Source organism: Chaetomium globosum, genomic scaffold (genome assembly GCF_000143365.1).
Source record: "Chaetomium globosum CBS 148.51 scaffold_1 genomic scaffold, whole genome shotgun sequence".
In the NCBI taxonomy this organism is placed as follows: Eukaryota; Fungi; Ascomycota; class Sordariomycetes; order Sordariales; family Chaetomiaceae; genus Chaetomium; species Chaetomium globosum.
This window is the reverse complement of record NT_165976.1, coordinates 1,599,201-1,613,442: the sequence shown is the minus strand read 5'-3', so window position 1 is coordinate 1,613,442 and position 14,242 is coordinate 1,599,201. Positions and strand designations below refer to the sequence as shown.

At 55.4% G+C, this 14,242-nt stretch overlaps 4 protein-coding genes across 4 annotated transcripts; 3 read left to right on the top strand and 1 right to left on the bottom strand.

The window, feature by feature from the left end:
• Window positions 1-278: 278 nt before the first annotated feature.
• Window positions 279-1,605, top strand: CHGG_00538 (uncharacterized protein; the record flags this gene model as incomplete). Its single annotated transcript, XM_001219758.1, has 6 exons — window positions 279-302; window positions 477-493; window positions 618-707; window positions 937-990; window positions 1,203-1,311; window positions 1,498-1,605. The coding sequence occupies 6 exons, from the start codon at window positions 279-281 to the stop codon at window positions 1,603-1,605; spliced, it is 402 nt and encodes a 133-aa protein (XP_001219759.1).
• A 5,474-nt stretch (window positions 1,606-7,079) lies between these two features.
• Window positions 7,080-8,325, bottom strand: CHGG_00537 (uncharacterized protein; the record flags this gene model as incomplete). The annotated part of the gene is made up of 3 exons (XM_001219757.1): window positions 7,080-7,167; window positions 7,588-7,624; window positions 8,295-8,325. The coding sequence occupies 3 exons, from the start codon at window positions 8,323-8,325 to the stop codon at window positions 7,080-7,082; spliced, it is 156 nt and encodes a 51-aa protein (XP_001219758.1).
• A 1,314-nt stretch (window positions 8,326-9,639) lies between these two features.
• On the top strand, window positions 9,640-10,845 carry CHGG_00536 (uncharacterized protein; the record flags this gene model as incomplete). Its single annotated transcript, XM_001219756.1, has 2 exons — window positions 9,640-9,825; window positions 9,883-10,845. 2 exons carry the CDS (start codon window positions 9,640-9,642, stop codon window positions 10,843-10,845), a joined length of 1,149 nt encoding a protein of 382 aa, XP_001219757.1.
• Window positions 10,846-12,178: 1,333 nt separating this feature from the next.
• CHGG_00535 (uncharacterized protein) lies at window positions 12,179-13,047 on the top strand (the record flags this gene model as incomplete). Its single annotated transcript, XM_001219755.1, has 2 exons — window positions 12,179-12,901; window positions 12,991-13,047. 2 exons carry the CDS (start codon window positions 12,179-12,181, stop codon window positions 13,045-13,047), a joined length of 780 nt encoding a protein of 259 aa, XP_001219756.1.
• Window positions 13,048-14,242: the final 1,195 nt, after the last annotated feature.

The window sequence follows — 14,242 nt, the reverse complement described above, 5'->3', positions numbered from 1 at the left end:
TCTAGTGAAGGATCGGCCTCAGGGTTCGGGGCATGACTCGCAGAGGTCGAACGAGTTGTGCCAGCACAGTGAACTTCTATATGGAAACATAAACAAGCAGCGTCGCAAAAGAAATACTTACACGGCAGCCTTCGAAACTCTTTCCTCTGTAAAATTCCGCGTCTTCATCCCATTTGTACAATTAGCAGTGTGTGTGCGCGCAGAACAGAGATTTCATCTGAGACGGGGGGGGGTTAGGATGAGAGCTACCGGATGGGGTTTCCTTCTCAATATCGGAAATGGTGACAAGACATCTCTCGTCTGTGAGTGTCCCCAAGTGTTCAGACAGAGGCGGAGCTGCGGCAAGCTGAGCTCATAGGAGGCGGTCCAATCGACAAGGGGGTGCCATGGGCTGTGAGTGGAGCAGGGGACCAGGATCTGGCATGCGTATCTGCAGAGGGAGATGGGCATGGTCTGTGTGAAGACGCTGGATGTAGTGGTGGTTATTGTTGTGGTACGTACCCGTAGTGTAAGACAACGAAGAAAGCAAAGTCTGGCCAACCAAGTTGTCAACAGTGTTCAGCCGCCGTCTAAAAGAGGCGCCAGGATCGGGGTACGTTGCTACATACCTGCCTTAGCTCCGAACAATTATCTCGGGCCAGTGATGCCGGACGGGAGTGGGTGCAAGGACGGTTGGCGCGGAGTCTAGGGCCGGGAGGTCGAGTTCTGTAAGCCGGCGGCCACGAGCTTCAATGGAATAAAGGGCCAAAACAGGGAAAAAGGAAACAAGAAGCGACGAGCCCAGAAGGCAGCACTTGAGAAAACCGGGATCTGCGTCCTTTGACCTCCTGGCGGGGTGACGTGATAAGTGGTTGGAGCCGGCCTCCCGAGAAGGAGCCGTCTTTCCCTCTAACTAAATCGTATAGCGGATTCCAGAACACTCGAAACAAACCGCAGGTGCGTCCAAGACCGCTGTAATTCACTACAATGCGTGTTAGAGTCGGCTGACAGGTATGTACCTACCACCTACAGGTTGTGGGTGATCTTGTGTCTGCGGTAGAGAAGCCTTGGGCGGGGGTAGGGGCAGCAAGACACTCCCAATGTCTGGTGATGTGAACGGGGAAGCCCAAGGCGCCAAACTGATCTCGAGAGAGCGGGCATGTGCAACCCGTAAAGAGCACCTAGCCAACTCATCCAGCAACTGAGACCTACCAGCATGGCAGCATAGCACGCGCTGGCGATCCCATGTGGGCGTATGCAAGAGTGCCCTCAAGATCCGAACCGAACAGCAAGCCGATTCACGGCTGCATAAGCATGGGCTTCCTCTTCCAGGTAAGTGACTCAAAGACAAGTACCAATGGCTGGGCAGGAAACGGGCGTCGTATGGAAGCAGCCCCTTCCCGGTCATCGTTCCCAAGCGCGAGACGGCAGGCACGGTACCTTAACGAACTGCCTGGAAACTGCGGGCGTTCAGCTCCATGGGAAGAAGCTGCAATGACTGTAACATCATCAGAGTAGCGGGGCGCAGGGACGGGGGTGCAGCAAAACCTGCACCGTGGAACCGGGAACGACGATACGGGTCTGGATGTACCTTGGTGCTACGACGGGTTCCGCACGCCTCCTTAGAGAACCATCGGCTGCTGCCGACAACGAGAAATCTTATCTTGCTGGAAAACATGGAAAGTTAGAGGAGCATATACGCTTGTTACTGGCAGTGTGTCACCAGCTGCGCCATCAATCCATAACATTCAATCCGTGGGTACATTCTCGCTCACCTTTTCATCCGTGGATGTTTACATCACTCAATTCGCGGTACAGCCGCCGTCAGTCAGAATTGATTTGGCACAGGTACGAAGGATCGAGCCAGCCACGGTTCGTCAAGGCGGGCCAGATCAGGTACTGCATTCTCGGCCGCCTCGGGCGAAAATGGTCACTTGATAGGACACCACTCGGGGTGGTTGGTGGTCGTGGCCGGTGGGCACCAAGCCGAGTCGAATGAGGTATGGCCAGGCCTATGCAAGGCTGGATCTTGTATCAGTAAAAAGAGGTCAAAACAAATTGGGAAGATTGGCGATCAACCCGAATGATCGGCTTTCTGATACGGCCACACCTTCCCTATCCAAGGTGGTGCCTGCCTGCGTTGCTCCGTGCCTGCAGTGCGGGCGGGCCAACCACCGGCAAGTGCCACCCCTCCTTCCCCTCTCCCGTTCCGGGGCCTTTGCAGTTCCTGTTCCGTAACGCTAAGTAAGTTGGACGGCCTGCTTGGGTCCCGTCTTCCACCGTCTAACTGTTAGACACGGGACAGCCCTTTTGCCGGGACTCCCGTGTTTTGCAACGCTGTGCCAGCCTGAGACTCAGCGGTCCAAAGGACGGGATGAGGAGAAGGACGGCCCGTCATTGCCACGCGCTCAAACTGTTTTCTCTTATCTCTTTCGCGTGCATTCCCTTTCGGGTTTCCGTTTGTTTGGTCTTCGTTTCGGTTGGACGCACATCGAAACTGCGCATCATGGAACATGGATATGATGCCAATGCCTGGGTAGCCATCGATGTCGAAAAGCTCTTTCATGTCATCGTCTAGATACCTACCTATTTGAGTAAGATAGGTGGCGTATCAAGAGAAGGCAAAAGGTAGGTAATTTCGTGTTTTCGTGCTTGTTGTCAATAAGAAAGTGAAAGAACAGAGCACGGGCGTTCTCTGTTGTGGTTAGGAAAAGAGCGGCGGTCTCTGGGCCACAAACTTCCCCGGATTGACGTCGGGCTGAGGACTTCCAGACGGGGGTATCCCAACCACATCAAATCTAGGTGTCGGGCTCAATTCCCCTCTCCCGGGAACTTCAATATTCAATCTGAGGTCATAAAGCATGGCGGGGAAAATGCGCTAATGTTCGCATCCGAGTTCGCGGCAGCTTATTGCGGCTAACTCATTCCGGGAAGCTGGGAATGAATTGTCACCCTTTTTGATATCGTTGCCACTACTGGAGCGGGCATTCTGCTGAGAGTTGCTCGGATTGCGCGATACGGTTAAATGGGAGTACCGAACGGGCGTTCCCCCAAAACCGAAGCTACGATGAAGGGGCAACTGGGTCACGCATGTTCGCTACCTGAGCCCCCACGATTGGGGCGCCTACACCTGGGAGCGCACCATTGGACGGAGATGTAGGACGTGCAGGAGAAGACATTCCTGGACATGTGAACGAGGCTGCAAAGAGGACTGAAAACCACCGAGCCAAAATCTCCATGATAAGCAAGCCTTACGCCTTTATTAGTTTCACAAGATTTGAAAAGCGAGTTACAGCACCTACTGGTGGTTGGATAGGAGTTCGCATAACAATCCACAGCCTTGGATGCCGTCCCGCGTGCAGTCCCGCTTCCGTCTTCGTCTCCATAGGCACGGGAACCCCAGAGGTCGTCGGCCGGGGCTGTCAATAACGAGCAAATTGCAGAGGACCTAAAAAAAGCCCGCAGTTTGCTTCCTCAGTGCTGACTACTGTTGTGTATCCGGGAGGCAAGGGTTGGTTTTCGAACGAAGCGTCGATAGGCTGAATGGTATTGTTCGCTTTGGGCTTGTGGGACCCGTCCGTGGAAGACGCTGCAAGCAATCAGCAACCCGAGAATCACCGGTCGTCAGGCAGGATTCAAGAGGCAGGAGCTGAGGCAAATGCCATCGGGTGATGCCGATATAGACTGACCGGTATCTGCACTTCCAAAACCATCTTGGCCGTTGGCCGTGGGGTCTTGATCGCCGGCCAATTGGGACACGGAATGACTACCCTGCATTTCCGGATACGGATGCCGTGCCCGGTCCCGGGGCTCCACCACCCACGCCGAGAAGGCCGGGTTCGCTCCGCGATGAAGCCACTGGACGAGCAGCGATTCGCATCATGTCGAAACTCGCCTCGGAAATGTTGACGAATACGTGCTTGATCGAAACACTGTTGCTGATAAATCAGCGCTGCCTTGTCAGCCGCAGAAGTCGGGTGCCCGTTGATGACGCAGCAATCATGCTGACGGGACCTTGATAGCCCGAGGCAATGTGAATCCTCCTCGGGTGGATGTAATCCAAGAATTTTCTGCCGTGTAAGAGAGAGCAACTCTGCCTACCAAGCCGATCGTTATGTTCTCCCTTTGGTCCTGGGCCGGAGGTGCTAATTGGGAACCTCGTGCATCCCCGACGTCGATTCATGTCTGAGATTTCTGTAGCTCTTGGGGTAATCCCAAGGCGGCGTTGCTCCCTGTCTCAGATAATTCCGAAAACAACGGTGTGTAGTTGAGACTCGAGTCTCGTGGGCTCTGGGGCGGTTTTCAATGTGACTGGCAGTCAAGGTTGGTTTGTGGCTGGTTTCTGGTGGTAAACTGCCGCATTCGCTCTGCATCCTCTCTGCATCCTTTCTGCACGAGACCATCACCATGGGAGTTGCTTCCTCGTCACGGTTTCACAACCTCGACTCGGGCTCGGAAGGCGCAAAAAAAGTAAACCACGGCTATCTGCTGGATTTGGCCGATGGGCACACATACATGTGACGAGTGGTGCCGACTTTGAGTTTTTTTTTTCCCAAGCTCACGCTCCCCGATCCTTGCAATCTCAATACAAAGTCAAGCTTTCTGCCGAGCGCCGATCTCATTACTACCCTCCCAAGGCCGCCTCCCACACTGATGTGGGCTCGGGAAGGTGCCGGTGGCTTCTGTGATCGTCCCCTCCCTGCTCCAAAAAAGACCCGATAGCGCCCAGGCAAGCCAATGGTGGGGTGTAACCGAATTGGGAAAGGTGTATTCCTGAATCGGTAAGGCAAGCGAAACACGGCCCCTACCAACGTGCCCTGCTGGGCATCCCAATTTCTTTGCACAACCGCCATGGAATTTAAAGAAAATCGTGTCGCAACACGTCAGAGGGCCGACAATGCTACGCGTGACACAGCCGCTCGGATACTCACAGAGACCCTCTATTATGTCTACCATGACACGTCGCTCCTCCTGCAGAGTTCCGTATTCTCGCAAGTATGGCTTCACCGCTTGCGAACGCCAGCTCTTCACAACAGTTTCCTAGCATCTCCTCTTTTGTCTGAACGCCTTCCGATTACTTCCAAGCTTGAATGGAAACCTGCATTTAGGGGGGCTGGTGAGCTGCTAATTCGCAAACCAAACGCCGTACTTATCTTACTACCTCTCGCCGGCCTCGGCGAGAAAGCCAAAAACAAAACAGGCTGACCCAACAACCAGGGATAACCGGGAGGCTTTTATGCGACCGCTGCTCACTATTTGGAAGGGAGCAATGGTGCATCTCCGCGCCGACACTGCACCTTACCTGAGGCGTAAATATTGTGCCACGAAGATACGTATAGGGCGAGACAGCCGGAGAAAGCCCTTTGAAACCTGTCAACCATGCCTCTTGGTCGTGAGCCAACTTCTACTCGAGGCAAGTCATTTCCGTCCTTCCTTTCTCTCCCCTAGCGTATATCTCAACGACGGTCGTCCTTTTTGTGCCCCGGAGCCGATATGTCCTCAAAACAAGAAGAGCTGCTGTTCCGCCGAGACATCTTCGACGCCCCGAGGTTTTCACCCGATGGCCAAAACCCCAACAGCATGTTGGAATGATCGGCCACTACAACGAATTTCTCCGCTGCGGCTGTTGGCCTATTATGGCTTAAACGCACCCGGTATTGATCTACCTTACGACGGCCACCTTTGAAGCAGCCTGTCTGTTAAAGTCATACAAGCTAGGACTGGAAATATTCTAGCCAAGTTGTGGGGCCGCTCGCCGCTGGGTGGGTTGTTGGTTTGGTCGCCTTGAACCACACCTGTCGTAGCTCTCGTTACGAGTTACTACCGACAGAGTCGAGGACCGTCTGGCCGGATCGCGGCCCTCACAGATGCACATGGTTTAATAACTAGCGGGGCTGAAAGTCCCTCGGGTTGGGCAGCACCCGAAAGACGAGAATCGATAATATCTGCCAACACGACTTGCAAAAAGTCAGCAGAATTAAAGAAGGATGTCCCTTTGAAGCTCTGGAGAGCGACCCCCCGTCAATGCTGCCCATTCCGGCGATTGACTTCGGTCGTAAAAACGCAGCCAAATACCCTATTGGACGGGAAGGTGACACAACGTTCTTCGGGATGCAGCCAAATGTGAGCTCGGCCATAAGCCATCACCGACGCCGCCTTCTGCTTGGCAGGATCGTTCAACTGGATAAGCGTCCGGCGCATGTTGCTTTGCCTGAAAGGCCGCCTCTGGGCGGACAGGCAATGCATCTTATACAGATCGCGGCCACTGGCGGTTGCTGGCCTCGCCTCTTGTGTCGCGGGAGGTTGCGTTGGGGAACATCCCGGACATCCAAGGTGCCGGCGTCCTTCCGGATCCCCAACGCAACTACCCGACGGGTCGATCCTTGAGCATCCTACCACGGCTACGCCTGACTATCACCAACGAATCTCGTCGTTTCTCAAAAGCAGCCTTGATTGGAGACCATCGGGTTACGACAGTCCGCGGCCGCAGTTCACGCCATGCCCTCCGAGGCTAGACCGTGACCCGCCTGCTGAGCCTGCGTGGCGATGGTTCTCGGCGAGATCCCGCTGTGCCGTGTTGCCGCAGCTCTGGGATCCCCCACTCATATCCAAACTGGGGTTGAGTACGAAGTAAACAATGCCAGTCCACGCCCCCAGGCTGCGTTCCGGACTGCAGTGAAGGACTTCTCGCCCCTCCTGCCTGTTTGGTATTTTCTATCGAGATTGGGCCGTGCAATTTGCATCTAAGAAATTTTCGAGGAGTCTCGACAACAGAATGCGGGTGAAGTATGTAGGTGGCCCAGATTGCGGTTCGGGCACTCGGGTGTTGGATAGAGTGACTTGAAGAACGAGTGACGTAAGGGTCTCTTTCGGTATCGAGTCCTGGCCGAAGTTATTCTACTTCCGCTAGTCAGAAGCCATCTCCCCGTTCATTTTACCTTACTTACACGAGCAGTCTCTAACTCAACTTTGGTGCCGTGGGCTTCGGCTCCCTTCGGTGCCGATTTCTGGTCACGAGAGCCCGCCAGGGCCGGCTAAACGGGGGCAAAGTTGTTCGGACTCACCAACCCTTCACTCGCCCGCTCGAGTCAAGATATCCCTCAGGCCTCAAGTTGCTCGGCCGGAGTTGGCTGTTGGTTTCCGCTGCACCTCGTTCTCTGGTGCGGTTCGGTACCGAAGTGCAGCGCCCTAGCGTATCAAAATTATTTCAGGGGCACGCATTAGTTGGACAATTACTCACTTGCACGAGCCATCATTCATCAACTTCCGGCTAAGTTTGAAGGCGTGTCAAGACTGATAGGACTCAAAAAGGAAACCACGGATCCGCACATAGCCACAACCTAACCGACATTCCGACGAGCTCAAAATTTCCCCTTGAAAGTTGTGATAATCTCTGAGAGAAGCTTAAGCAGGGCCTGGTCCGGCCGGTGATGACATGGGGTATGTCCAGTCCTTCTTCCCATCAGCTGACAACGATGAAACTCCGGTTCATATTGTCATGAGCCATGAAAAACTCCGACCGTTGAGTTTCTGCAGGCGCCTCGGTTACACAGATTCAGGGGCACTGTGATTTGGTCCGTACGGGAGTCTCGAGACATGTTTGCGTACCCAGTCAGGACATATTCCGGCTGTCTGGAATCTTTGACTGTCGAGAACAAAGAAAGGGGTTAGATGAAGTCTGTATAGAAAATGGATTGTAGCATCGCTTCGACATGGTCCAAAATGCTCCAGATGTTACGTAGCAATCACGCGCCAATGCTGTTAGCCGCACATCCTTCGACTGCTAGTCTATTGTTTATTCAATAACAACAAGACACAACCCATGTGTAAATCAACGACTGATCAACAAACTTCAAGTTGAGCACCGAACCTTCGCACCTCCCTGCCGTCGGAACCGAATTCCCGGACGAAAACATCACCGATACAGGCCAGGTCGTCGGCACCGAGACACCCTTTGGAAACCGAAGACCGAGTCAGGGTCCCAAGCTTGTTCCTTCCTTGTGGGGGATTGCGAAAGGGACATGTAATCAGGACGTCGAGTGCGCCTCCCGCCAGGTAGAGTGAGCGTACGTCATCTCACTTGGCCATGTTTCTCGTGTGCCTATGTCCGTCCCTCTACTCCCATCGGATACCATCGCTACGCGAGCACAAATACAACCGACGGCCTTTTCAACGCCTACCCGAGAGTTAGCGCGGGCCCCTTTCTTTCGCGACATACAAAGGGTTTGTAACGCTGAATGCGTGTTACCACAACCGGGTGGTTACCTCGCATGCCATCGGCGCCGGGTGCGATATATTGACTTTTGGCCACTTACCCGTAGCCGCATGCCGGCGTCCGTCAACCATCGAGATCTCCTAAAACGGTCGAGATCCCCCCTTTCATACGCAGGAGAGTGGCAGGGATGAGGGTTGCGGGTTGAGATTTCCCCCCCGAACGGTAGAGGGGTCTCGGGTGAGATGGGGAGATGGCTTTTGCCATTGGTATAAAAGGGGGACGGAGGAAGGATGTCGGACTCAACTCCGTCCACGACTGTTTGCCTCCCTTACTTTTCACCCATGTTGCTTGCTCGACGGCACTCGTTTCTCTGCCACCCCGACACTAGGCATCCAGACAATGGGATAAGGTGTGAGTATCCCATACCTCCTTTCGCAATCGTGTGGCCGGTCACCTACGTCAGCGCCAACTTCCACATCACATTGCCTCCCACATCAAGGCAAAGCAACAACCGATATGAACTCGGAGACAGTGTCACCCGAGAGCGAAGTGTTGAACAACAGGTGCTAATCGGGGCCTACAACCGGGCTGACATGGGGGTAGTGATGCGATAGGGGGGAGGGATTTGAAATGACTGGGGAAGGACATCCGCCACCGGGGCGCCCACACAATGCTGACGCCTGGTTAGGTGTCAGGCAAGAGGAATAGGATGGCACGTGGGAAATATATGTCCAGAACTGGGGGGCTATTGCTGTTGTAACAAAAAGAAGGCTTAGTTAGGACGGCATTTGGTTGGCATGTCTGGGCCAGCTTGTCCTCTTTCTTTACGAGCGGCAGCGGACACCGACTTCCCGAGTCTCGATAACACCATCCGATGCCGAACATCCAAAACCCCGTTAATGCTGACCTGGCCCAGCTGAAGCTCAATTTTACTGGGAAACGCTACTGGAACCGAAACCGCGTTACAACATCACGGCTACTCCAAAGATCCCCCCATAAGCGACAAAGATGAGAACAAGCCACTCGGCCCCCAGATGTGTTTCGTTCAGGGGTGACATTACTGGTACATGACGATACTACAGGCCATCTCCATTACTTTTCAAAGATAGGCATTGCTACAGCATTTCCTCGATCAACATTTCGAAAAGACGAATCGGCGGGTGCTCGGCGGCATGGGGTAAGGGGGGGGGGATTGTTTGGGGGTTAGGGTTCTCGCTCCGGAGCAGCGAGAGAGCAAGACAGGCAGGGTTCCTTGGAAGCACAGGCCATGTTATGCTCTCGAGTCTGCTTTACAAACTGCGTAACTGTCACCTGTACCAGGCAGCTGACGAACCTCGACTCTTCAACCTTCAGTTTTCCAACCCCGATGCGATAGATCGCGGCTGCCAAGCCCCGAGAACCGGATTCTCCATTTTCTCTCAACCTAATATCAACTCTCAAACAAGATGAAACCCATCATCGCCATTCCAGCGACGTTGATGCTCGTGTACCGAGCCTATTCCAAAAAGTCACTAACGCCTGGCGGACTCTTGGCCGCGACCTTGACGGCTATCGCGCACGCAGTTCATCCGTGGAACTTGCCATTCGCTCTCCTCGTCGTTTTCTTTCTGGCCGGGACACGGGCAACTCATGTAAGTCTCCTTCTAATTTCTCGTTTACGCGCCGTTCCATTGCTGATTTCGGGACAGGTCAAGGAAAACATCAAAGCCAATCTCACCTTGAAGTCCAGCGGTGGATCCGGCGCAGAGGGTCCTCGTAATCACGTGCAGGTGCTCGCCAATTCGCTCACCGCATCTCTCTTCTCGCTGCTACACGCCTACCAGTTGCGGTCGCGCGAGCAGGCCCTTCTCACCTCGGGCGGCAACGATGCCGGTAGCCTCTGCTTCGCCTGGGGCGGAGACCTCCTCGTGATCGGCATCATCGCGAACTACGCCTGTGTCGCGGCCGACACGCTCAGCTCCGAGCTGGGCATCCTGGCCACCGGCCAGCCGCGACTAATTACCAGCCTCACTCTCCGGAAGGTCCCCCGCGGAACCAACGGCGGCGTCACCCTGACGGGGCTTGCTGCTGGGTTGCTGGGCAGTGTCATCGTTGTCACGGCCGCGATGCTGTTCTTGCCTTTCTGCAGCGACGAGACCTCGGGCAAGCTGGGCGGCGGAGCGCCCTGGGCGATCGAGGAGAGGCGGGCGCTGATTCTGGGCCTTACCCTCTGGGGGCTCCTTGGCAGCGTCGTGGACAGCATCCTCGGCGGGCTGTTCCAGACCAGCGTGAAAGATGTCCGCAGCGGCAAGATCGTGGAAGGCGAGGGTGGTGTGCGGGCGCTTGTGTCGAGCGACGCCGGCTCCCACCATTCGGACCACGAGCACGACGCGGCCGTTGGTGCTAAGGCCGCTTTGCTGCATGGCGAGGGAAAAGCTGCGGTGGAGAAAACGGTCCCGGCGTCGGGAGCCGATGCGCGCGAGTCCCGCAACAAAGACCGCAGGCCCAGCTTTGGCGACGGGAAGCCGTCGAGGGTGATCGAGAATGGATGGGACTTGTTGGATAACAACGATGTTAACTTCTTGATGGCCTTTGGTATGAGCGTCGGCGCCATGGCCGTAGCTTCGTGGTACTGGCAAGTCCCGCTCTCATCGGTTTTCCCGTCAGCGTAATGTTGCCTGGTTCTCGAGCTTGGGCTGGACGTTGGTATTCCGACATCTTTAACATAAGCGCTACTTGACAGATAGGGGTGCCTATTGGCGTATCCGGAATTATATCTAAAATCTTAATCTTGCTCTGCTGTAAGACAACATGCGTGTACTTTTGTGTACACGCGTTGGTGACTGTCCTCTCCTTGTTCCTAGAATATAGTTAATGGATGTAATTATTTTATAGCCTCTGTTTTACAGGATGTGCCTCGGATATCATAACCAATCGTAAAGTGCTGATTCATCACGGTGGGTACTAGGTGTGTATCAGTCCATATTTATTACCTTGTGGTGTTTTTTCCATGATTTTCCTTGGGCAGGCCTGAAACATTGGGACGCCCGAGGCGAGGGTTGAGCGGGGTCCCACAGAGATGCAGTCCATCCCAAATACAGCGGGGCAGGAGGCGGGGGGCGCCAGGGGCACCCCAGGCCACGGCAGCCCCTCTGAGTGGAAGCTCTTCTCACCCACTCAGCGGCGACGAGAGTGAGATTCCTCTCGCGGTGCCTTTGAACCGAGTGGACACCTGCTTTCCTGGTTAACCTCGACAACCCGCCCTGGCTTCTCGAGCGACTCCACACCCACAACCCGAGGTGGCATTTTAGACCAAGAGCTAGCTTGCGATTCCCGGCAGCCATGGCCCAAGCCTACGACGACGAGGAGTTGTCCATCTCGTTGTCCCCATCCCAGATCCGGCGCAATAGGCGACCAGGCGAGGGGCATCAGGAGAATCCCATTCCTCAACAGCAACACCATCGCCAGCATCACCACCACGACCAGGGGACCCCACGCTCCACCATTGACGCCGCCATCATGTCCTCGACATCCGCCCCACCGCGCGACAAGTCGCGCACCGAGCAGCGCATCGGCGCCTACAACATTATCAAGACACTGGGCGAGGGTAGCTTTGGCAAGGTCAAGCTCGCTGTACACCGCGGCACCGGCCAGCAGGTCGCCCTCAAAATCATCTCGCGCAAGAACCTCATTAGCCGAGACATGCAGGGCCGCGTCGAGCGCGAGATCGAATACCTTCAATTGCTCCGTCACCCACACATCATCAAGCTGTGAGTTTCGTTCCCGTTTCATTCCCCTCCCCTCGCCCGCCCGCCTCTCCTCATTTGTATCTACGCAATTCTTCGGCTGACCTTGCCGTTTGTTGCGATTTTTCCTAGGTTTACCGTTATCAAGACTCCGACCGAGATTATCATGGTGCTCGAGTATGCCGGCGGTGAACTGTTTGACTACATCGTCGCGCATGGCAAGATGCAGGAGGACGAGGCCCGCCGCTTCTTCCAGCAGATGTTATGCGCCGTCGAATACTGCCACCGTCACAAGATTGTCCACCGCGACCTCAAGCCCGAGAATCTCTTGCTCGACGACAACCTCAATGTCAAGATTGCCGACTTTGGCCTGAGCAACATCATGACGGACGGCAACTTCCTCAAGACCAGCTGCGGGTCGCCCAACTACGCCGCACCCGAGGTCATCGGTGGCAAGCTGTACGCCGGACCTGAGGTGGATGTCTGGAGCTGCGGCGTCATCCTCTACGTCCTGCTCGTCGGCCGTCTCCCCTTCGACCATGAGCACATCCCCACCCTATTTGCCAAGATCGCCCGGGGCAGTTACATGGTACCAACCTGGATGAGCCCCGGCGCGGCGAGCCTCATCAAGAAGATGCTTGTTGTGAATCCTGTCCAGCGTGCCACTATCGAGGACATCCGCCAAGACCCGTGGTTCCTCAAAGACCTGCCTGCATATCTCCATCCTCCCGTAGAAGAGTTCCTCAACACGGGTGTCGATCCAAACAAAGCCATCAAGGTAAGCGATATTGCGCCCAACGCGCCGCCACAAGAACAAGAGAAACTGCACAACGAAGTCACCGATAAGATCAGCAAGACCATGGGCTACGGAAAGCGGGACGTCGAAGAGGCACTCGAGGCCGAAGAGCCGTCCGCCATCAAGGATGCCTACATGATCGTGCGGGAGAACAAGATGATGCAGAGCAACCAACTCGCCCTTGGCGTCGAAGATGCGACCCCGAGTCCGTTGTTAGATCCAACCCTGTCATCGGCCCGATCCATCACTTCCACGAGCACGGGGACGTCGGCCAGGCCTCCGTACGTGAGCAAAGTGGGCATCCTTCCGAGCAGTTTGACGGTGTACCATAAAGTGTTTATTGAGCGCGAGAGAGCGCGTGCCGAGGGTATCGATGTCACAGACACCCCGTTTGCCGCGCCAGACCCCGGCTCTCACCCGCGGAGCCAGGCTGAGCAGGAAGAGACGCTTCGCCGGCTGAAGCCCCACGCTCGTAGTTTTGTTCCTTTGGATGACACGAGCCGCCCGCAAGGGCTTACGCCCGTTAACCCTCCGAAAAAGAACAAGCCGGTCAGGTGGCAGTTTGGCATTCGATCTAGGAATGCTCCCTGGGAGGCGCTGTTGTGCATATACAAGGCGCTGAACAAGCTCGGTGCTACGTGGATGGTGGACGAGGACTACGATGCGGCCCACCAAGACGACGACTACAACAGCGGCCGACACTCACGCAAGCAAAGCTCAGCATCTGGCGTCGACCCGAGAGAGCTGTACAAGCTTCCGGCCGATCCGTGGCACATCAAGATTCGCTGGGCAACCGACAGTATGTTTCATTCCGCATCATGTTTTATCATTGTCTTTCTCTAAGGCTTTTACTGACCGATCTCCCAGAACTGCAGAAACGCTCAGTTGCCTCGGGGCTCAGCGAGATCGGTGCAAACTCCCAAGTCACCCGTGAGGGGCAGGACGTGCACGTCGTCGCCATGCGCATGGAAATCCAGATTTACGAAATGGAGCCCGGCGTCTTCCTCGTCGATTTCAAAGTCGACGGATACGAGACGCCTGATGGCAAACTCCTCGAGGACAAGGAAGTCGCGAGTCCCTTTCCGTTCCTTGACATGGCCGCTAGGCTTATTATGCAGCTGGGCCGATGCGGATTAGGAAGACGATCCACCGGAGCATGATTTGCATCCCTTGAATGGTTCGGCGAGCTAGTGAAGACGCCACGGTAATTTTTGGGCCCGCGTGGCGTTCTTGGTCGCCGTCGTCTTCGTTGCCGATCCTCGATTTTCCGCTATGCGTTGATTTGTTACGCTGTGGACGAGGGGGATCGAGGCCGAGGCAGGCTACGTGGCAGTGGAGGGGTGGGAGGGGGCCGTGTCCCCTCGTTGTGGTGCTCACGGCAACGGATGGTCGATGTCGGGAGTTCTCACTCTACGGTGCATGGGCGGGAAAGCGGGCGTTAGTATCATGGTGACCCGGCGACACTTGATGGTCTGAAACGGGGCCTCCCGCCATGAGCAGTGCCAGAGCCGCCTGGCTACGCTGACA